Source organism: Leptonychotes weddellii, chromosome 1 (genome assembly GCF_054177405.1).
Source record: "Leptonychotes weddellii isolate Sample4059 chromosome 1, ASM5417740v2, whole genome shotgun sequence".
Classification (NCBI taxonomy): domain Eukaryota; kingdom Metazoa; phylum Chordata; class Mammalia; order Carnivora; family Phocidae; genus Leptonychotes; species Leptonychotes weddellii.
This window is the reverse complement of record NC_138369.1, coordinates 185,362,591-185,385,784: the sequence shown is the minus strand read 5'-3', so window position 1 is coordinate 185,385,784 and position 23,194 is coordinate 185,362,591. Positions and strand designations below refer to the sequence as shown.

Sequence of the window (23,194 nt, the reverse complement as noted above, 5' to 3'; positions counted from 1 at the left end):
ATATATATATATATATATATATATATATATATATAAATAATGTGCCCTTGGTTTGGTGTCACTGGAGAATGCTAGCCAGTGGTCAAATACCTCCCCAGGAATCACAAAATTTCTCCCGTGAGAAGCTGGAGCTCTCAGATGAAGAGGAAGGTCTATACCTCACTCAGTCCTTTCGACCACCAAAGGAGGCAGACCCCTATTTGACAGATGGGGAGACTGAGGCCTAGGAAGGGATGCAGAATGTGCAGTTGCAGCAGAATTAAAACCCCGCCCTTTCCGGCTCTAAAGCCCATGCCCTTCCCACCTTCCTGGTGACTCCCTACCGCTACACCCCACTTCACACCACTCCCCACAATCGTCGGCTTCTTGGCCTAAGTTCCCCTGCCACCATCAAGGACAACATCCTCCCTGGTTTTCCACACACCAGCATGTGACATAAGACCTAATATTAATATTATGTGCTGGTCTGTGATCTAAAACTGGAAGGGCCTTGAATGGCCTAACTGCATGCCCCCCGCCCCCACTCCGCTCCTGAGGATAAGGTCCTGGAGCCAGACAACCCTCCTGTCACAGCACAGTGCCTGCGCATCAGTCTGGCGCGGGTTCTGTTCTCTGGTGGCTCACCGGGGAGAGGAGGATATATATACACACCAGGCTTCCCCTGCTCCTTGGTCTTGCACGTGAAACTTCCTCACAGCAGAGCACACAGCTCCAGCTCAGAGCTCCATCACATGCCACCATATGGTCACCCTGCAATTTCATGGATCTCCTGTTGGTAGGCAGAGGATTTCCAGTCGTGTTTTCCATCTCAAAATACTGCAACAACTCTGTGCATATGTCTTTGTATAGTTATAAGGCACAGTGGATATCATGTTTGTAGCTAATGTACAAAAATGTCACCAAGACATTATTTTTTTGGCTTAAAAATTTTTAAAAAGAAAGCTTTTAAGGTTAGCTTCTTCAAACTCATTATACCTTTGGCTACATTGAACCGAAACACCTTTTAAATCTAGCGATTTGTATGGGAAGTTCTCACGGAGGGCTCCAATTCAGTATATGATGTGGATTTACAGAACTCTTTGGAACAACAAGATAGCATGTAATTATACAGAAAGTAATAAACATGAAAAATGTCTTGCAGTAGGTAATGTACTACTTCCATAACAATGGGATTAAAAATCCTCCCATTAAAAATACATTCGTTCATGCAGTTGCCCGTGGAGCGAAGGGCTAGCAATATCGCCCCCTAGTGGCCTATTCAAGTACTCATTCATTCGGAACCCAGATTCTCGCAGCCGGGGTTCAAATTGAGGGGGGAAGCCACTGTGGGTGGCTGGCTTGGAGGTGGCTTCAGAAACACAGCATCTGCTCGTTTCTTCAAGCTTCAGCCTCCTCTTGAGTAGTTGAGTATGTAGTTTCTTTATACAATCGGTAAGTTCAAGGAATTTTAGCTGCCCTTCACCGTGTGTCTTGCAGATCTCACAACCCTCCACGTGGTAGGTCTCAGGCCCACTGCCCGCTGAATCTCTAGGACCGCTTTTAAAAATGCATGTGCCTAGGGGCGCCTGGGTGGCTCAGTTGGTTAAAAATGCATGTGCCTCGCTGGGTGTCTCCCCACCTGCAGAAGCCGATTCCGGGGTCCAGACAAAGCCTAGATTTGAGTCGGCTTTGTTCTGTTTGTAAAGCCCCACAGGTGCTCTGGTGCAGAGCCCGGAAGGGGTGGTGATGCTGCCAGCTCCTTGTACTTGGCAGGTAGGTGGCGACGGGGACAGAAGAGGGACCCGTGCGGGGAAGAAGCCCTGGAGGGGCTGATGACAGCACCGCCTTCTTTCCAAGCATGCATTCTCCAGGGACCTGCCAGGGGCGCTGACCCAGGGCAGTGAGAGCCCGAGTTGTTCCAAAGTCTTGGTATTACACTTGAAATGCCTTCCCCAGCTGATGAGCAATGACAGGAGGAGACATCAAGTCATTCGGGGTGTTAAGCAACGAGGCCAGGGTCTCAACCCCACACAATTGCTACTAAGCACCTGTCACCACCGCTTCTGCTTCACAGCATCTCTGAGCCAAAATGCAAGGAAATAAACCAGGACTAGGGTAGGGATCCAAGGCTCTCCGTGCTGCTCTTTGTGCCGAGGAGGGCAGGACTTCGGGCGCAGAGGCCGCGCTCAACGAGGCGCCTTCCACGGCCCCCACCCTGACAACTCAGCTGTCACAGCCTCCGGGATTTGCTTAAATGCAGGAAGTGGAAGACAAGGCTGCATGATGTATGGCTCTGCCTCTGGCCTGGAGGAAGAGACCGAGGCACGACTGAGGAAGCTTCCGTGGCCCCTGGAACGTGGCAGGTGCCCACCCCCCCCCCCCCGCCCGACGACGACTGGGCAGTGGTCACCCGCGGCCGGCGCCGGGCCACCCGAGCCACGTCCCCAGAGCCTGAGCGCCCCCACCGCTCAGGAGGAGCCTGAGTGCCGGGCAGCCCGAAACACCCAGCCTGTGCCCGAGCGGAGGTGATCTTGCCCCGGACGAGCTGGAAAACCTGACCCGCTTGCCGCTTCAGCCTCAGAGGGACCGGCCCTGCTGCAGGCGGCAAGCTGCCCCTGCCGGCCCTCCTCTTCCCACGGTGCTGTGCTGTCACGGCTTGCCCTGCTGACCGGTGGTCTCCGCCAGCCAGAAGGTAAGCCCCAGGGGGAGGGTTCCCTCTTGTTCCCTGATGGACGCTTGTGTACCTGGCTGTTTGATAAGCATTTCTTGAACGGACGAAGAGATGGGTCCTCACGTTCCTTTCTTCACGCTCCCCCACCCCAATCTGTTGAGCCGTGCTCCTCTAGGACCAGCCACCAGGGCAACTCTGGCCAAGCCTGCTCCGAGCCCGGCAGGGACAGGGACCCCCGGGGCCGTCCAGCGGGGACAGCGACCCCAGCGGCCGCGAAAGCTCAAATGCGGGAGTACGGGGACCTGTTCCTGCGACCCTCCAGCCCCTCGGTTTGATGTCTCATCTCCGCCCTCTCGCTTCACCCTGTCCCCGGTCACCCTGTCCCCGGCCACAGTGGGCAAAGTGAAAGTTGGTAGAGCTGTAGAGAGACTGCTTTTGGTGACGTCATTTGTCCGAGGTGTGCCCATGGCAGGTGTGAGGCCGGGCGCTGAACTAGTCCGGTGACAAAGGCAACTTGCAGGCTCTCGAGACTCCAGGTGGGAAGGGCTGGGCCAGTTGTCCTCTCCCCACTTGGAAGTTTCCAGACCTACTTGCTGAAATGGACGCTGACAACTGTTTTGCTGAGAAGGGTCCTCAGCGCCGTGAACATGCAGATGTGAGGGGACTGGATGGGACAGCCGCCCTGTCCCCAGTGACACCCACTCCGTGTGTCTGCTGCAGCGCCCTTGCCCCGGCGGACGCCCCGCTTGCAGGGACTCCCAGCACGATGGCGTGGGTGGCCGTGCTCACGGTGACATTGGGTGAGGGGACCCCGCCTGACCCTCACGCCAGGCTCCTTTTGCAGAAGGCTTCCGCAGTAAGTGCTCGGATGGAAGCAGACCGTTTTAGATCAGGACACAGGGCTGACATCGCCTGGGCTTTTATGGACGATTCGGGAATTCATATTCAGTGACAGCTGACAGACAACTAGTTCTGCCTATAAACCCCTGCTTCAGGCTGTAGGTGCCCCCTGTCCCCCCACGGTTGCTGCACAGAGACTGAGGTGCAGACAAGTCCGGAGTGTGGCCAGGAAAGCAGGCTCACCCACCCAGAATGCGGGATCCACGATCAGGTCTCTCTGCACAGGGATCGGTGACCAGAGAATACCCCACTCCAGCCGCAGGAAATGTAAAATCTTTCTTCTCTGAAGAGCTGAGGGCATCTCCCACCCATTATCTTCTCAGGCTGCCAATCAGTGATGATGCAGAGAATAAATAAGAGGAAGCTTTCGGTGGAAATGGTTTAACCACAAGAGACCACAGCCGGGCAGAGCTTTTCTCTTAGGATTTCCCAGTCTTGGCTGCACTTGCGAATGACCTGGAGCTTTAAAGAATCCTGACCACGCCCCAGTCCCGTTAGGCCACGCCCTGTGGAGGGAGTACCCAGGCGTCAATACTCCAGTCAGTTCTTCGGGTGATTTCAGCACGCAGCGAAGGTTGAGAATCACAGGGCAGAAAGGATACCGTCTGACGTTTTTAAAGTGTCTTCATGTTGAATGTGCCCCACACCCGTGGTCATCACAGCTAAGAATCTGTTCCTCTTCTAGTTCTCTACACCACTGTACATTATCCCTCGTGAGGCACTTTCCCACCTGAAAGGGAGGCAAGCTTTTTTTCTGGTTAACCAGGTTATGGATTAAGCAACCCATTGATTCTTTTTCCAGTTCTTTCCTTTGTCGCTGCTGACCGGAGTTCAAAGGGGACACATTGATCCACTCCTCAGCCACTTCCTGTCAGACTTGACCAGGGCTCCTGAATGCTCAGTGAGCTCTCCCAGACTGGAACAAAATCTGGGGTGGTGGGAGCCTCACTTGCACGACTCATGGTGGTCACTATGCCCAAATGACAGGCATCGAGCGTTATGAAATTCATCGGTAGCACCTCCTGTCGGTGAGAAGCAGGAACTACCTCGGGCCCATGACCCCATCCTGGCCCTGCATGCACCCCACCCCACAACCCTGCTTTACTCCCCGCAGAAAGGAGTGCACGTCCTCATCCCCGGGCTGAGGAAAGCAAAGGCAGAGGCATAAATTGCTAAGGCAAGTTCTTTTACTCTGAAAAATCAATCTGAAAAGTTAACCTATTTGGATACCAAGCTGTAGCTAAAGTGAAATCTCAACTCTCTCCCTAAGACAAAAAGTCAAGGAAATAAATATGCCCAAACAGCAACCAGGCTCCTTCTGATGGTAACGGGGTCCCATCTCTGACCCGGTTTTCCTACTTTATTCTCACTTCCTAACTTTCCTGAACAAGCGTTATTACCTTTAAAACCAGAAAGCAAACTAGCAAACTAACTCCTAAAAATCGGTTATGCAGAAGGTCAATTCAACAGAATAAACCTCCTCGAATAACTTTCTCTTTCTCATTCCTGCTTTAGAAGGAGTCCGCTTGCATCATGTCTCTACTTTCCTGCAAGTATTTTTAAGGGAGGATTCACGGTTTCTAGATAACGCTGAACTGCTCCAGTTTCAGAAACTCATCAAAAAGAGGATTTAGTCCATTAAAATGTTCACATCTCTGAGGTAAAAATGTATCTTGAACACAAGAGCAAACATAGTTCTGCAGAAAAACTGGTCCCTGTGTATCTTCTGTTACAGAAATCCATTCCCGAGTGTCCGTCAGGCTCTGCCTAATGTCACTGGTCTCCAGTGTCTCCGGCCCGGCCCCCCGCTCTGTGCGCACGGGGGCCCCCAGACCTGGCAGCCCTCAAGCACCAGACAGGTCTCATCAAGGGTCCAGACCTTGGGGACTTCCTTCGTGCTCACCAAGTCGAGGCCGCTTGAGCTCTGGAGGACTGCCCTGAGGGTCTCCGGGCATCTCTGGAACGTTAACAAACACAGGTTGGCAAGTAAGTGAACACTTCTTTAAAATTAAAAACTGGTGTTTACTGGGCCCCTGGATGGCGCAGTTGGTTAAGCATCCTACTCTTGGTTTCAGTTCAGGCTGTGAGCCCACGATCGTGAGATCGAGCCCCACATTCAGTGCAGGAGTCTGCTTAAGACTCTCCCTTTGCACCTCCCCACCGCGCGCTAACTAAAATCTTAAAAAAAAGGTGATGTTTACAAAATAAATTTTGTGCCCCGACGAGAACTGAACTGCCTAGCAAGGTCCTATATGGATATAAGAGAAAGGATCCAGTGGTTCTCAATGGGGGCGGGCGGCGATCTCGCCTCTCAGGGAACAGTGGGCAATGTCTGGTGACCTCTGAGAATGTCCCAAGGGGGTGGGGGAGGGGAGAATGGGTACCGGCATCCAGAGGGGCCGCCAGCCTACAATCACAGGACAGCCCCCACAGCAAAGAATTATCCAGCCCCACAGGTGGAGAACCCTGACCTCTAGCACCTCCGAACCCGCCATCTATCATTTACTGTGAGTGGCTGCGCAGGAAGGTGGCCTCCCTGCTGGGCATAACTCGGCAGCCCGAGAGTTTGAACGATGGGTCTAGTAAGATGCATCCCCGCTTTCTCAGAACGGACTTAAGATTAGGTGGTTAGTTTCCAAGAGAACAAAAGAACATAGTCTACTTTACTTATATTAAACCACGACCAGTGTCACTCACCTGACTGAATTTCTTCTGTGGGCGGGGTGGAAATTATACTGGTTGGTGCAGAATTCGGCGGAGTATCTGTCTTTAAGGGTATTAAGTTTATCCTCCTTGATTAAAAAAAGTAGTAAAGGGGTACATGGCTCATTAGTGTCATAGGAATCATTTGTGAGGATACCAAATTTCAAAACTACCCCAAGGAGTTGATCATATCATGCAAGACACTAAAAGTTGATGTGCCCACTTATTTAGGAACTAAGGACTATGTTCAGGCACTAAGTTCAGTCATCACATTTACAACAGTCCAGCCTTAACTAGTCATCTAAAAGTCCCAAAACCTGTGTTTTGCTCATCTCCAATGGCACGATGAACACCCATGGACGCCACGTATGTAAGGCGAGCAGACACGGTTTCTACTATGGAAAGCTCTAGAAACTGGGTGGCGGGCTGCAGCCACGTCTGCCCGTATGCCCTCCCTGACAGGCGGAAACAGGGACCCCGCAGAGGTCTGGAAGCAGGGGGTGGCACTCAGGTCTGTCCCGAAATCTCTCTGGCCACACTATGAAGCCCTTACGGGACGTCCCCTGTTCAACGTTGGGGCCTTCTGGTTTCTATTTTGTTTTTCAACTGCAAGGACAAGCTCTTCTTCCGCCGAAAGTTCTTACCGGGGTGTCGTCTTGCTCCAGGCCTGCAGGGTGTTCAGAGTGACCCTCCGGGATGGGGGCGCTCTTGGGTTTTGAGCGCTAGGCTGCAGGGCCTTCTCCTCGGAAGGTGCTACTGGGGCTGGAGACGGTCTCGCCTGAGGTGGGGGTGTGCAGGGACTGCTGGGGTCTTGGATTCTGCCGGTGGGGGTCCCCTCGGCCAGCCTGGGTCCCGGCGAAGACCCCTGGTGTGGCTGACTCTTCGTTTTCTTTGCTGTGTCGGGCGTTCTCATGCTTAGAACTGGCTTCTCTTTCAAAGGTATTCCAAGTTCATCCTTCTCAAACGTCACAAATGAACAGTAGCCGTCCGTGGAAGAGATGGCCAGGAAGGCCCCGTCGCTGGACCTTTGTTCCCCAAACAGGAAAAAAGGTTAGAAACTGTACCGAAGTCCAAAGGGGACCCTCTTAAGGCTCTCTTTATTCGTTAGAAAATGCCAGTTCACACAGGATCACAGGCTTGGTGTGAAAGGGAGAAGGGCTTGTGTGCTCCTCACTCCCACCCTTTCCTCCCCCGCCCCAGCTCGACTTTCTCAGGCACTGCGACATCTCAGGACTGTCATCAAAATCACCCAAATAAAGGTGTGATGACCTTCCCCTCCCCACCCCTAAGAAGAAAAAGAAGGAAAAAGGTTATAAAGAGCAAGAAAGAGATGGTGGGTGGGCAGGCCCGGCGGGAGCTAGGGCTGAATCAGGCACCCCGGGGGTGTGGAGGAGCCCAGCAGAAGGCAGAGTGCAAAGTGACCGACAAGCACAGTTCTGGGTGACAGGAGCTCACGGGTATGGGCTTCCTGCCGGGGGGATGGCAAGTCCCCAACAACCAGGGAGCCCACGGGGCACCCCCTCAGTTTGAGAATTAGAGGAATCTCCAGGACATCGGAATGGCATCATTCACATGTTACTGTTACCATAGGAAGTGGTATTATAGCAAATTAGAAATCGCTTTCTTTTTAATGTTAATTCCTTTAAAAAGATATTGATAGGGGCGCCTGGGTGGCTCAGTTGGTTAAGTGTCTGACTCTTGGATTCGGCTCAGGTCATGATCCCGGGGTCTTGGGATCAAGCCCCACATCGGGCTCTTCACTCAGCAGGGAGCCGGCTGGAGATTTTTCTCCGCCGCCCCCCCCCCCTGCCAAATTGTGCACGCACACATTCTCTCTCAAATAAATCTTTTAATTTATTTTTTAAAGACTTTATTTGAGAGAGGGAGAAGCAGGCTCCCCACTGAGCAGGGAGCCCGACACAGGGCTTGATCCCAAGACCCCGAGATCATGACCTGAGCCAAAGGCAGACGCTCAACTGAGCCAGCCAGGTGCCCCTCAAACAAATCAATCTTAAAAAGAAATGAGAAGAAAAGAGAAAAGAGGAGAGAAGAGGGGAGGAGAGGAGAGAAGAGGGAGAGGGGAGAGGAGAAAGAAGAGAAGAGAGAAGAAACGAAAAGAAAAGAAAAACGAAATTAGTAAAAACGGGCCAAAAAAGCCATCTATCGTGCTGACATGCTCCCCCCGAGGGTCTGGTCCAGGGCCCCAGGCCCTGCAGCAGCTCAGCACCGGCCACTCACCAGGACACATCACTGAGGGTGTGGTAATGTATGTTAGACACGTAGCCGAACGGGAACGGCTGCTGGGTGTCGTACAAGAGCACGGAGTCCTCGGAAGCCACAGCAAAGACCAGGCGGTAGGGCAGGCGTACCAGTTCCACCCCCGGCTCCTGCGAGGGTCCGTCTGCTGGGGGGGGGGGGGGACGACAAAGGACAGGAAACAAGGAGCAAACGCCAACAAATCCCCCCCAAAAGCCCTCTGTCAGGGGACATAAATGACATCATTTTACTGAAGGCCAGTTCTAAGAACCACCCCCAGGAACCGGCGAGGACACTGGGTCCTGACCCGAGCGTCGGGGGCACCACAGGAGGTCCAAAAAGACGGGACCGGACGTGTGAATGAAACAGGGAAGCTGAGGGGCCACTTTCGGAGAAGGAAAAATAAGGGTCACCGAGAAACATCCTGTCAAGTGACACTTTTAACGGTCCTTCAGTTCGTTATGTGCATTCACATCAAGGAATAAGGAGTTAAAAACAGCCACTTCCAGCCACGGGGCAACAGGGACTGGATTCACTCGCCCACCTGGAGCAACAAACACCAGGCAGAATAGACCAAACGACGGCCTTCCAGACCCCGACCATCAGGCACTGAAGGACACGGATCCCTGAGGGAAGGGAAGTGAGAGGGAGGCCTACATCTGCCTCAGTTTACTGCCTGGAGCTTCCAGACTGGAAGCAGGAGGCCCAGGCGGCAGGAGCTCACGGGCAGAGACGCGCAGGGGCCCTTTCTGGTCTCAAGCAGAGCACTGATGGGCGTGAGCATGTGAGGAAACCACCCCAGGACAGAGCAAGAACTACAGGAAAGCCATTCCTGGCACTCCCTGCGGCCAGGGTGGAAAACCTAGCTCTTGGGGCTCAGATGAGCGTACTTTGCTGCAGCAGGGGGGAGATTAGCTGTCGACCAAATGCCGCTGGGGTCCAGTCTACGGAAGAGAAGCAGTGCAGTGTTTCCAAGTGACTTCACCTCATCCCAAAATAAAGCTCAAGAATATTTATAAAAATATATCCAGCAGGGGCACCTGGGTGGCTCAGTCGTTAAGCGTCTGCCTTCGGCTCAGGTCAGGATCCCAGGGTCCTGGGATCGAGCCCCGCATCCGGCTCCCTGCTAGGCGGGAAGCCTGCTTCTCCCTCTCCCATGCCCCCTGCTTGTGTTCCTGCTCTCACTCTCTCTGTCAAATAAATGAATAAAATCTTTAAAATATATCCAGCATCCACTAAGGTACAGTTCACAATGTCTGGCATCTAACAAAGAATTACCAGGCATTCAAAGAAGAAATGCTGACCCACAACGAGGTGGGGGGAAAAAAAGTCAAAGCCACTCCTTTGTAATAACTCTTAATGTCTTTGTGTACAAACCCTGTATTCTGCATGTTCAAGAAGAGGAAAGATGGAGCATGTTAAGTAGAGACGTGGGATATGTAATACAGAAAACTGAGATACAACAGGTAGACAGATCGCCAGGAAGCCAGGAGGTGACGTCAAGTGACCTAACGCACATGTAGGTGGAGTCCCCGGCGGAGAGGTCAGGGCATGACAGAAAAAATGTGATGCTATAATGGTCGAAACTGCCCAAATTTGATGAAAACTATAAACCCATAGATCTTGAACCCCAAGCACGAGAAACCTGAGGAAAACCACACAAAGGCCCATCATAATCTGACTGCTTAAAGCCACAGACAAGATTTCTCTGTTTACATCAAGGAAAAAAAAAAAACCCTAAAAAACAAAAATCTAATTCAAACATAACTTTACTGCATAGGAAATGGATGAATGACATTCGACCTGCTTCACTAGAAAAATACGAGTACCTTTCTTCCTTTAAAGTTTAAGTGAAGAAGGTGTATTCTGGACAATGCAAAAACTGGACACACGTTCTGAGCTCTCCTCCAAGTAACTAAACTGAACCAAACCCACAAGATAAAACCACAGGATACCTTTCCCCACAAGATAAAACCCAAACCGCGACCCGTAGCATGACCACTGCGGCTCTAACGTACCTGTTTCCACCACGGGCCTCAATTCAAAGTAGACCGGACAGCAACGGACAGCGAGCGTCGCTTTGCCAGGACACGGAAGATGAGCGATAGGCCTGGAAGATGGGTCATGACCTTTTTAGAAAGGGCACTGTTTCGCACCAAGAGCAAAAAGAAAGGGTAAACGGTTCAACTATGCCTTCAATTACATACCTTTTAAGATTTTTTCTGGAGAAAACATAAGTCGTATTTGTTACGTTTTCGCCAGATTCCACACATCCAGCTGGGGAAGCAGGGAGAGGGAGAAGAGGCAAGGTTTTATTAGACTGAAGAAGATAAACTCAAGAGCATCCATCCCTGGCTCATAAAATACTCTCCCCCGCTAGCTGTCTGCTCTGGACAATGTTTTTGTGACTGAGGACGAATACAGTCAGTCCCAGTCTGGGCTCGGCTCTCACCCAAGCTCTACCCACCTGTCCCCTCCCCCGAGCGGCCCACCCACCCAGGGCGGCTTGAGGCCTGGGCAGGAAGAACAGAGCAGGGGGCCCTTGCGACGAAGACCTCCGCCAGGGAGACCAGCTACTTCCTGCTGCAGAAGCGCTCTCGCTAGACCCCCCCGGCTCGGTCCCTGGATTTGAACTTGGCGGCCTGTGCCTGCTCTTTTCCACCTGCCCACTGGAGCCAGGAGGCCACCGGGCGGGGGGGGCGGGGGGCGGCCAGGCCTCCACTACAGTCCCAGCCCCCTGTAGCAGCTGACCTTGCTCTGGGGAGAGCCCACGTTTGAGCTCTTCCACACGCACCCCAGGATGTCCTGAAAACCAGGTCAGACCCGGGCGGAGAATGACCGCCAACCACAGCTCCCTTGGACCCCTCTTTCTTGATACACACACGCGAAATCTCACCTGGGACCACCTCATCCCCACCGGGGCGGGCAGAGGTCCTGTCAGCACTCTCAACCCTCCCCCACCCAGCCCAGCCTGCCATCCCCACCTAACCCATTTGAACAAACCATGGATCATTACTTCCTTTCCCCCATGCTCACACAACCCACCGCAACCAGTTACAACTCAACTGCGTATCTATTCATACGGTGCGGTTTTCAGTCCAGCTCACAGAAACGGGGTCTCGTTTACACCTCCTTCCGTTGGTCTGCTCCGTCGACCACTCATAAACGCTAACTTGGGTAATGCACCTTTTTACTAGCTGCCTAACAGTCACTGCTATGAGGATACCATACTTCATTTACCCATCTTGTTAATCAGTATTGTTTTTTCACAGCTACAAACAATACTTGCAATAAACATGGTTGAAAATATACTTTTTCATACTAGGTTTTCATTTCTTAAAGACTGAGTCTAGGGGCGCCTGGGTGGCTCAGTTGGTTAAGCGACTGCCTTCGGCTCAGGTCATGATCCTGGAGTCCCGGGATCGAGTCCCACATGGGGCTCCCTGCTCGGCAGGGAGTCTGCTTCTCCCTCTGACCCTCCTCCCTCTCATGCTGTCTCTCATTCTCTCTCTCTCAAATAAATAAATAAAATCTTTAAAAAAGAAAAAAAAAAGGCTGAGTCTAAGGTGAGGGGCAGATTGGCTGACGAGGACATGCATTTAACAGTGACCAGACTGTTTTCTGAATAGGCTGTAACCATTCACAGTCCCACCAGCAATACCCACATTCTGCTTGCCCATCAGCAGCGATATTTTCACTTTTTTCTGGTCTGAAAAGAATAAAGAGATACCTCATCGTGTGTCACTTTAATTTCTATTTCTGTCACTGAGTTTCCAAACCTTTTCCTTTGTGTGCTGAACGCATAGATCTGCCTTTTTGTATCTTTCACCCATTTTTTTCTTCTGGGTTTTCCTTTTTCCTCATCAATTTGGAAGAGCCATTCTAAATGATATACATAGGCTCTCTCTTTCCTGTGACGTAAACAGTATTTTCCAGTTCTGTTATGTGTTGACTGATTTCGCTTACGGAGTGTTTGCTATACAAAGGTTCCCCAGTCAAATGCAGTCGAAAAGGCCTATCATTTAAGAACTTCCAGGTTTCCAGTGTTTGTCGTCCCTGTTCCTAGGATGTCCTCCTACATTTTCACCTTTTATATTTAAGTATTGAATTCACCTGGAATTTATTTTTTATAGGTAAGGGTCCAGTATCATTTTCTTCCAGACACCTGGACATTCTAGCACCATTCACTCAGTAATTCATTCTTCCCACTGAAACACCACCCAAGTCAGGTATTTAATTCCCTTTGATCTCAGGACCTATTTCTGGATTTTCTGTTCTGGTCCACTCATCTGTTTATTCCTATACTAATAACCACGTTGACTTGATGGTAGCACCAACAGGTATCTGCTGACACTCAGTCAAACACCTGCTCAGGTGTTATTATTTTCCATACTTTTAAAACTATTCTTGGGGCGCCTGGGTGGCTCAGTCGGTTAACCGTCCAACTCTTGATTTAGTTTCAGGTCATGATCTCAGGATCATGAGATCAAACCCTGCGACAGGTTCCATACTCAAGGCAGAGTCTGCTTGGGATGCTCTCTCTCTTTCTCTCTAAATGGATAAATAAAATCTTAAAAAAAAAAAAAAAAAACAACCTTGTTAAGCCTACCTGGTGTGAGGAGCAAAGATCCATCAGGAGTAAAACTAAGTCTACGAAAGAATGACTTCATGCTGTCATCATGAAACATCCGGTAACTCCTTGCCTGTGGCACACAAGTTTAAACATTAATCCAAATCTTTACATTCACAAGAAAGGCTAACCAGTTTTTTTTTAATTTTACATAGTATCATTTATTACAAAATAATAGATGAAATATATTACAAATCAAATAATCACTCAAGACTGCAAGAGTTGGGGTGCCCGGGTGGCTCGGTTAAGCGCCGAACTCTTGATTTCGGCTCAGGTCATAATCTCAGGGGCCTGGGATCGAGCCCTGAGGCTACATTCAGCAGGGAGTCTGCTTGAGATTCTCTCCTTCTGCCGTTCACCCCACTCTCTCTCAAAAATGAATAAATCTTAAAAAACTGCAAGAGTCTCATGAAGACTAACTGCCCATTTGTGTTTGTTAAGGAAAGCTGTGTGTGTCGGGGCACCTGGGTGGCTCAGTCTGTTAAGCCTCTGCCTTCAGCTCAGGTCATGATCCCAGAGTCCTGGGATCGAGTCCTGCACTGGGCTCCTTGCTCAGCAGGGAGCCTGCTTCTCCCTCTCCCTCTGCCCCTTGCCCCCCTCAAATTTAAAAAAAAAGGAAAGCTGTGGGTGTACATGGGTGTGTGTGGGGGGCTCTACGGTTATTTTACAAAGCCTCGATGAGAACACAGCACACCGTGAGCAGTGGTTTGTCTGGAGAATGAGACTGGGGTGGGGGGACGCAAGACGACAACCAGGGGCCCTTTGTTATCTGTGTGTGTCCACTCAGAATTTCCAACTTAATGAACACTTCTTAGAAAACACTCCGCTACTAAACTGGTAGACCTATCTTTCCAAACATGTCTTAAACGCCTGCGTGGGACGGTTTTTGCTCCAACTCACTGACACTTGATGAACACTAAGCATTAGCTCTCCAGGACCCTAAGACCCAGCGTCACCCTCCTCACCACAGGGGAGCTCGCCCGCGTCACCAGTAGCCGCTTGCCTGAGGATGGGATTCGCACTGTGTCCCTTTTTTGTTCCAGTGACCAACCTGCTCCCTTTTGCCTATGTGCCTGTGTCCGTAGTCTTGATTCTTCTAGGACCAATGGCTGGGTCTCCGTTGTCCGCTAGCAACATTCTCTCCATACCGGCCAGAATGGTATACGGCCTCTTGCCAGACAACCTGATGCTTGACCCACCTGCCTTCCTGTTGCACAGTGCCGGGGTCCCCCTAGGTCAGAAGTTCTCGACCCTCACTACACCTCAGGATCCCAGAGGCCCTGCCAACCTCAAGCCAAGTGAATGACATCTGGGGGGAGGGGGACGGGTGCCCATATTTCTTAATGCTTCCAGGGGACTCCACAGTGAGCTAGGGTTGAACACCTCTGTCCACCATCAGCAGCCCCTGCCCCACCAGATGTCCCCAGTCCCATGCACACCGGCCCAGCGGTCTAACTGAGCCTTGACTGGATCTGAGGAAGTACAAGGTAGTTCAAGCGTCGGGGGCCTGAGACCAGTGGTTTAGCCATAAGACACGGAGGAGCTCATGACCTCCCGAATCTCAACGCAAGCCCTGCTAAAGTAGAAGGTCAAGTATTTCCTACCTCTCCTTCGGCACCTATGCCAGACAGCATTTTTGAGACATTAAAAGCCACACGTTTCTTCTGGGTGCTGTAGACCCTCAGGATCCTAAAGAAAGAAGAAGACTCTGACTGGTCCCTTCTAGTGAATGAAGTGTTTCACACAGAAGCAACCAGTACCAAAACTGAAGACCGATTAAACAATGTCAGCCTGCGAGACCACCTGTAGTAACGACTGTCACCCTGTCACACATTAATTGTGGCAGAAGCAAGCCACCGAGGCAGGTCACTAATGAAGTGAGGAAATAGGTCATAACTTCATTTCTTACTGAACGTTTCAACTTATCAAGTAAGATGGGCTTTAGGCCTGGCCTTTTCAGGCTTTGGACACTCAGCCCAGTGGTGATTTCTAGGACTATGGTGATACTTGTTTCAAACGGTCTTGCCCTCAGGGATTTGGAAGAGTAAGGAAAACACCAGCATATAAATTTGGTTGTTGCTAATTCATATTATTCCCACTAGCTAATCAGATCCTTATATTTCTGATTGCCCAAATAAAACACACAGATCAGAAAATAAATGCACATACAATATAAAGGTGTTTATTTTTCATAGCTTCTCCTAACACTTCCACATTGCTGGGCCATCTGAAATCAAAGGTGTTATGATTAAAAGTAGTCGGGTAGGGCGCCTGGGTGGCTCAGTTGGTTGGGCGACTGCCTTCGGCTCAGGTCATGATCCTGGAGTCCCGGGATCGAGTCCCGCATCGGGCTCCCTGCTCGGCGGGGAGTCTGCTTCTCCCTCTGACCCTGCCCCTCTCATGCTCTCTCTCTCTCTCATTCTCTCTCTCAAATAAAAATCTTTAAAAAAAATAAAAAATAAAAAAAATAAAAGTAGTCGGGTAAATACTCAAAAAGACTATTCTGACCAGTGAGTAACATACCCAGCACCTCTGATGTTTAGTTCCTTGTTTCAAGAACACAATTAAATGCAGGACACCAGTAAACACAGCAACAAAAGCTCCTTCCAAAAAAGACAAAATATTCTAGGTTTACATTAATTTAAGTGGAATCATTAAAATCCCTGCAGTAGTAAACTATAATCAAAAACTGAAATAGGGGCATCTGGCTGGCTCAGTCGGTGGACCGTGCGATTTGATCTCGAGGGTTGTGAGTTTGAGCCCTGCACTGGGTGTAGAGATTACTTAAAGATAAAATCTTAAAAAAAAAAGAAGAAAGAAATATCGAACCCTACCGTTAGGTGCCCCTTCTTGCCTAAGTCATAGCTACATAAAACACTTTTTCTTTAAAAGTTGCCCATGACATTCAAATGTAATTCAAAGCTCTCTATGCATTCATTCACCCATTCAATAAAGATTTACTAAGCACTACATATAAGACACTTGCCCTAATTAGTTTCCAATTTCTTGTTATAGTGTAAGAATAACAGTAAAGCCAAATGCTTTATATGAAACCAAGAACGTGGATGGATGGATAGATGGACAGATGGATGAATCAAACCTAGACTTGGCTTTATTATTGGTTAAGTGGTGATGAAAACACCTCTGCAGAAAGATTAAGCCAATAGAGAAGACAACTTGCCAAATACTTACGTACCTGTCACAGCTGAGCGTAGCAACATACTGACCCAAGGGGTCCCAGGTTACTCCTTGGACATAACTTTTATGTTCATTAAAGATGGAGATCTTTTGTCCTGTGAATAAAGCACACAACAGCATTATGGAAACCTACTCAAGCATGAGTGGCGTCAACTACACTTTAGGTATGATGCCCTTTACCCCATTCCATCATTCTGCCTCTGCACCACGCTCTGTGTCGGGCTCTGGGGAGACAAAGAGGACCCCGCAGCTTCAGGGAAGAGACACACCCATGGACGGGCAGCATGGGACACAAAGGGGCAGCTGAGGCAGCAGTGAGGGTCAAGAAGGGGATGAGGCGAGTTCAGCTCTCCAGGTCAGGCGGGATGAAGGGGGTCATGAAGGAGCAGGTATTGTGAGCAGATCCACGGCAGGAAGGGAGGGCAGTTTAGGCACAGGGAGCAATAAGTAAGGGAGAATTCTAGAGGGTCATGTCCAGGGCCAAAATGGCAAGACAGGGAGGATAGGAGGTACATGACTGCGACCCTCGTGTACAAGGAAAAGGTTCTGGGAATTCAAGGTGCGGCCGAGAGCAACACTCGACTGGGAAGCGACCTGCGTGATGAAGATGAAACCGAGGTTCACAGAGAACACAGGCAGTACCCTAGTTAGGAGGTGACAGCAGGCCAGGCCGGAGGCGGGGGCCCGAGCAAAGCTAGCAGGGATGGAAAAGGCACTCCGTGGAAAGAGATTAAGCCAGTAGTGCATGAAGATTAGCTGGACAAAGAGAGGAGGGAGTTATGAAGCCGTGGCCATTCAACACAAACAAAAAACCCCAAAACCCTCTTCTCTGAAAAGGAGTCTACACTCGCTCACTCACCTCCCCCAATCTTCTTCTCTCAGCCCTCTGCAGTCTGGCTTCCGCTCCCCTCCAAAAGTTGCCCATGACCCCCTGACTCCCCCCATGTCCGTGAAATGCAGCGAGTGTGCTTCAGGCTAACTACCACCCCCCAGCCTTCCTGCGAGTCCTTTCGGGGAGTCTGTGACATTAAGGTGGCCCGGGGCTGGGTGATGGCACCTCCTCAGACGCCCTCTGAGTTTTACAAGTCTTTTTAACCCACAGTTGCATCGTTGGGTCGGTGTGTGAGTGCGGGGGTTTCTGGAGAGGGACTCTGGAAGCGACCTGCCCCAGGGCCCCTGCCCTTGCTGGTCCCACAGGCTGGAGCCTCCTCCCCGAAGGAACGCCTGCAGCCCGCCTGGCACTGCCGCCCCGACGTCATGCCCGCCCCCGACGTCACGCCCGCCCCCCGACGTCACGCCCGCCCCCGACGTCACGCCCGCCCCCGACGTCACGCCCGCCCCCCGACGTCACGCCCGCCCCCGACGTCACACCCGCCCCCGACGTCACGCCCGCTCCCGACGTCACACTTGCCCCCGGCGTCACACCCGCCCCGACATCACACCCGTATCTGACGCCACTGGCACGCAGCCTCCATCTTGTAGGATGTAATGACCTGGCCACGTTTAAGGTCGTTCCACCTGGCTTCAGGGGGCTGCTGCGTGGGCTGTCCACACAGACACTGAAACTATCCGGAGCAATGGCCTGATGTGGGAAAGAGAAGACAACGGGGACACTGGCCCTCCATTTTGCCAAAGTCCGGGACAGAGGTGGGGCAAGAGAGGGGGTCTGGCTGAATGGCAGGACCTAGAACAGACTTTCACAGAGTGGATAATCCAGAGGTGCAGGCAGCGCGGGGGCGGGGGGGGGGGGTGCCTTCTCCACCCTGACTCCCTCCCAGCGCTCTCGGGCCACGGGAGGACCAGCCGGGAGCACCAGCGGGAGCACGGCAAGAGGCTACGAGGAAACATCAAGGCTGAGTACCAGTCTGCAGGGGGCAAAAACGGCCCAGCGTTAGCCACTAAGCGGCTTTTGGCATTTCGCTGCCATTCTTATAGATTCTCACATGTCTACTGTCTCCTCACCCAGAGAACAGGTTCTATAAATGAGCGAGGTTGTCCTTGGCTGTCCTTGCTGTCAAACAGACACCTGACCCTACCTTTCCCAACACGGCGAATTCAGGACCCATCGATGACGACGACGTGCTAAACCCAAGAGCCTGAGTTCCACGAAGACGGGGTGAGCCCTGCCCCCAACACGTCTGCATCCCCATACATGTGGGACTGACCTTGCTCCGGCACCACGGCTAAGCCTCCTGCACTTGGACTGGGACCCTAAAACTGAGTCGGATTCATGACACAGGGGCATCCTCACCTGCTGAGCCAGACACCTATTTTAGTTCACTCAGAAACTCTTCTTATGCCTTTAAAGATAAAGCAGGTTATGGGCGCCTGGGTGGCTCAGTCAGGTAAGTGTCTGCCTTCTGCTCAGGTCTGGATCCTGGGGTCCTGGGATGGAGGCCCACATTGGGCTCCCTGCTCAGCGGGGAGTCTGCTTCTCCCTCTCACTCTACCCCCATGCCCTCTCTCTCTCAAATAAATAAATATTTAAAAAATAAAAAAACATACAGATTAGACTTTTTAGCCACTTAGAAGATTCCTTCCCCCTGACAATAAGAGAAACGTGTCAGCTACCTTTACTGACGTCCCATATGATGGCCGTATTATCCACAGAGGCAGAAGCCATTAAATTCCCATCGGCTGCCCAGCAAATATCGTACACATCTTCTAAGTGGCCCCTGGAGTCCAAAGAGGAGGAAGAGGGGGAAAAAGCAAATCTTGTCTCAACAAGAGAAAAACCATCAAAAATTTACAGGCAAACTCGGAGACCATACATTAGGATTTTAGAAATTTCCATGGGAACTATATTAGCTGCAGCTAGGATCTGCTACCTTCACGGGTAGTAATAGCTTTATAATTGATTCAATCTGACTAAAGAAAATTTTATAGCAGAAATAAAACCCATTTTGGGGCGCCTGAGTGGCTCAGTCGGTTAAGCGTCCAACTCTTGGTTTGGGCTCAGGTCATGATCTCAGAGTCGTGAGATCGAGCCCCGTGTTGGGCTCTGGGCTGGCTGTGGAGCCTGCTTGAGATTTTCTCTCTTCCTCTGCCCCCTCCCCCTCAACTCTCTCTCTTAAAAAAAAGAGAAAGAAGATCCATTTTAATCGTGTTTCTAAGTCAAAATGCAGAGCACCTGACTGGCTCAGTCAGTAAAGCATGCGACTCGATCTCAGAGCTGTGAGTTCAAGCCCCATGTTGGGTGTAGAGCTTACTTAAAATTTTTTTTTAAATAATAAAAAAAATGCATGTGAGTTGAATGCATTCAGATCAGTTAGATAAATCACTCCCGTGGGCCCTCCCCAAGTTACCTCAGGGTTTTTATGACAGTCCAATTCTCCTTATTCAGCTGAGCCTCATCCTCATCCTGAAAAGCAATCTGTTCTGGCTCCTTGTTGTCGTTGACCTTCCACAACAGAATGACAGCATCTGTGGGGTGATTCGGTTAAAGATAAGCCATGCTTTTTGCATGCTCCTTCATTTCTGGGCTTTTAGGATATTAAACCCTATTTACATTGTTCAATAGACACTATGGTCACCATGAGTGACTTCTAAGAATTTGGACAGGACAAACAGGTTTGCCTTCTGATCTAAAACTCCAAAATCAAACTCATACCAGATCAGAGCTATCCAGAGTCACATGCAACAGAAGAGTCCCTAGGCTGGCAAAACACCACTACAAAGCGCTATGTTAACAAATCCTAAGGCATTACCTATGGATGGCTGAATAGGGAAAAACCAAGAGCCATCAAGCAAGGATTGGCAAATCATTCCCACCTATCTTAGCCTCAGCAGGATTTAGCATCTTAACTCCTCAGTGACCTCACCTGTAAAATGGGGATAACAGCATATACCTACCTCATAGGGCTTTCTTGGGGATTAAATGAGTTAATATGCATAAAACACTTAAAACACAATGCCCAGCACATGGAGACGCATGGACGCATTAGCTACTCATATGGACACATCAGATACCTCAGCCTGATGTCATCCATTGTCTGGGTGCTCCAACTCCCTGTGCTCTGACCCCAACTCTCCACACAAGTCTGAGCACCGCTTGGCTTCCCTCTGAATGCCAGCAGGACAGTCACTGAGCCGGCTGTATGGGCACAAGTGTGGAATTCTGGGAGCCGGGTGGAGAGGAGATCAGCCTTGACATTGGCAGGTGGACACTCTCCACTGCTAACAGCAGGTTTCTGGGCCTCCAAGGCCAAAGGACTTGGCAAACCAAAGGCTGTCCTGTGCGACCTCTCAGAAGACAGCCTGCCGGCCTCCCCCAGTGGCGTTCCCCACTTTCCACCTTTCCCTCTGTGCACACACGCCCTGGACACCACGGCACTGAACTTCACCGGGTCGCTTTCCTCCTTCTGCAAACAAAACCTGTGATGTGTTTTATTTTCTAGTAACTTCTAGACTCTTCTGGTGTCAAAGCATGGTAAAAAGATTTACTTTTTTGGTAGTAGTTTTATGCTATTTAAGCACAAGCAGAAAATATGAATCAATCTACTCCCACCAAGGAAACATAATTTAGAGGGCCATTCAGACAATTCTCCCCCAAGTGAATTAATTAATTACGAGAGACGTGGGAAAGACTGTGATCACTTGGACACCAAGCCAGCAATCAAACAAGGCCAGGACAGCTGTATTGGAACACTGCCAAATGGTAAGCGCCCTACTTGTCTCCACCAGCAGAGTGGGGTGAGGGGGAGTCGCTGGGGGTGGGGGTGGAGTGGGCATTTACAAACAGCTCTTCTCAGGTTAAGCTTGCTGTCCTCCATCCCTCATGCTCCTCAGAATGCTATTTTACTAAACTATCTAAATGACAGATTGAGAGGTCAAGTGACCTCTAAAATAAAAAAGCATACTTAGCTCAGATCTCACTATTTAACATGAGACACAAAGGTATCTGGTTTCTAAGGAATTTTGAAGGCTAATACTAACACTCACCATCTCCTCCTGATGCTAAAATTTCCCCATTTGGAGAAAAACGCACAACATTGACAGCTTTGGTATGGCGAGCAAGATTGGACAAAAATTCAACAATGGCCTTTCCGTCGGGTCCTTTTTCCACCTTCCAGATCTGTTGATAACCAAAACATTCGCTCAGAGAACCGTATAGTGAGCACCTACCATACTGTGCTTACTAAAACAACACTAGGCTAATTTTCAGGAAGAAAACAGTTTTTCTTTTGCTACATAAAATGGAACTTCTTTCTAAAACGTAAACTAACAGTCCCATTGCTCACTGCCCTCCCTCCTACCTCTTTCTAGTGCAAACTGTTTCCCAACAGGAACTGGCTCGAGATTCTAATTTCATGAGCATCCAGCTTATCAATTTGGGAAACATTCCCCAAGGAGCAAAGCTTTCTTCTGCTTTCATGGTTCATTCAAGGCCCTGAGAATTTCTCTCTCTGCGCTAGATGACAAAATAGTCGGAGTTTGTTGACACTCGTCTTAAAGGAAAGAATGGAGAAGGAAGCTTCAGCAGCGCTTCTCTGTATCCCTCCCAATTTACCCGAACCGCGGTGTCCACGCCCGCGGACGCCAGTCTGTGGATCCTCCCGGCCGCGCCATGCTGGAAGTCCAGGCTGTACACCGGCTCCTTGTTGTGCCAGGCTATTTCGCAAGTAATGACTTTCATCCTCCCGAGCCTTGAGGGAGCAAAACAAATTCCTCCAGCACCGTTCTTTTCCCAAAGACAGGAAAGCTGAAAATCGCTGGTAATGAACTATCAGAGCAGGAAAGGGGTCCTGAACGCTTATTATGAGCCGGGAACCCTGCTCATCATTAAAAATGCACGCTGTACCGGGAAAGGATGCCAGTGTTGACCTCTCACGTAACGCCTTGCAGGTGCACCTAAAAAGCTTCACTGAGCCGAGGCTGTTGGGTTTATTTTACTGCTACGTCCGGAAAAGCAAAATGGAACACCCAGGCAGAGGAAATTAAGGGGCCGGGCCCTGCTGCGCGACCGCCCCCGCTTGGTGGGGGTTGGGGGGCGCTCCCGGAGAGGCAGGGGTCGGGTCGCTCGGGTGAGGGGCTGTCCGGGGCAAGGGGCCGCCCGGGAGAGGCCGCCTGGGGGAGAGGACCGCTTGGGGGGGTAGGGGGGCCGCGGGGGACACCCACCTCCCAGGGGCGGGGGCCACCAGGAGGAGGGGGTCGCCCAAAGGAGGGAACCGGGGCCGGAGAGGACCTCCCCGCGTTCGCAGGCCGCAAGGGACGGGGCGCTCGGCCGGGAAGCCGAAAGCAGGCCTGGCCCGGTGGAGGCCGCACCCGGCCGGGGCGGGGACCGGCCGCCCGAATGCACGCCGCTCCGGAGCTATGCCGGGATCCGGGGGCCCGCCCTCAGCGAGATCCTCTCGCCCCCGTCCGGCCCCGCAGGGAGACCGTGGGGACGCCGGAGCCAGCGCCGGGGAAGCAGTACCTGCACGGACACGGTCAGTCGACTGCACCGCCACCTCCCGCCGCCGCTTGCGCTTCTTCCCGCGCGCCGCAGACCCCGCCTCCTAGTGGGCGGGACTCCGCGCGACGCCCCGCCTCTTTGTCGGTGGGACTCTGTTCGCCCCGCCTTCGTGTGGGCGGGATTGCGTGGCGCTCCGCCCCTCCTCCGGCCGCAGAGAGTGGTCCAGAGGTGTTGAGTCCTCGGAATCCCCGCCGGCTCCCGCCGGTTCACTTATTACGTGCCCGACCGACGCCTCTGTGGAAGGCGAGTTCATCGTCTCATTCATTCAATCATTTCTTCCCTTCTTAACTCTTTCAGCAAACATTTCCTGAGCATCTGCCAGATGCTGGACCCTATGCCGGTGCTGGACAAGCAGGGCAGAGAGAAACTCAGACTGACTTACCCTCAGGGAGTTGAGAGTCCG

General features: G+C 51.2%; 1 protein-coding gene across 2 annotated transcripts; it reads right to left on the bottom strand.

Moving 5' to 3' along the window:
• Nucleotides 1–4,719: 4,719 nt before the first annotated feature.
• Nucleotides 4,720–22,853, bottom strand: CHAF1B (chromatin assembly factor 1 subunit B). Of its 2 annotated transcripts, none has more exons than XM_031041400.2 (14): nucleotides 22,753–22,853; nucleotides 21,847–21,982; nucleotides 21,279–21,411; nucleotides 19,643–19,760; nucleotides 18,909–19,012; nucleotides 16,336–16,432; nucleotides 14,744–14,828; nucleotides 13,119–13,212; nucleotides 10,717–10,786; nucleotides 10,528–10,619; nucleotides 8,492–8,657; nucleotides 6,898–7,278; nucleotides 6,248–6,342; nucleotides 4,720–5,507 (listed from the first exon to the last, which is right to left on the bottom strand). In XM_031041400.2, exons 2-14 carry the CDS (start codon nucleotides 21,970–21,972, stop codon nucleotides 5,416–5,418), a joined length of 1,653 nt encoding a protein of 550 aa, XP_030897260.1. In that variant the 5' UTR covers nucleotides 21,973–21,982; nucleotides 22,753–22,853; the 3' UTR covers nucleotides 4,720–5,415. The 2 variants fall into 2 exon arrangements, with proteins under 2 accessions (XP_030897260.1, XP_006745460.1); XM_006745397.3 differs by having other exon boundaries at nucleotides 8,492–8,654.
• Between the last annotated feature and the right edge of the window lie 341 nt (nucleotides 22,854–23,194).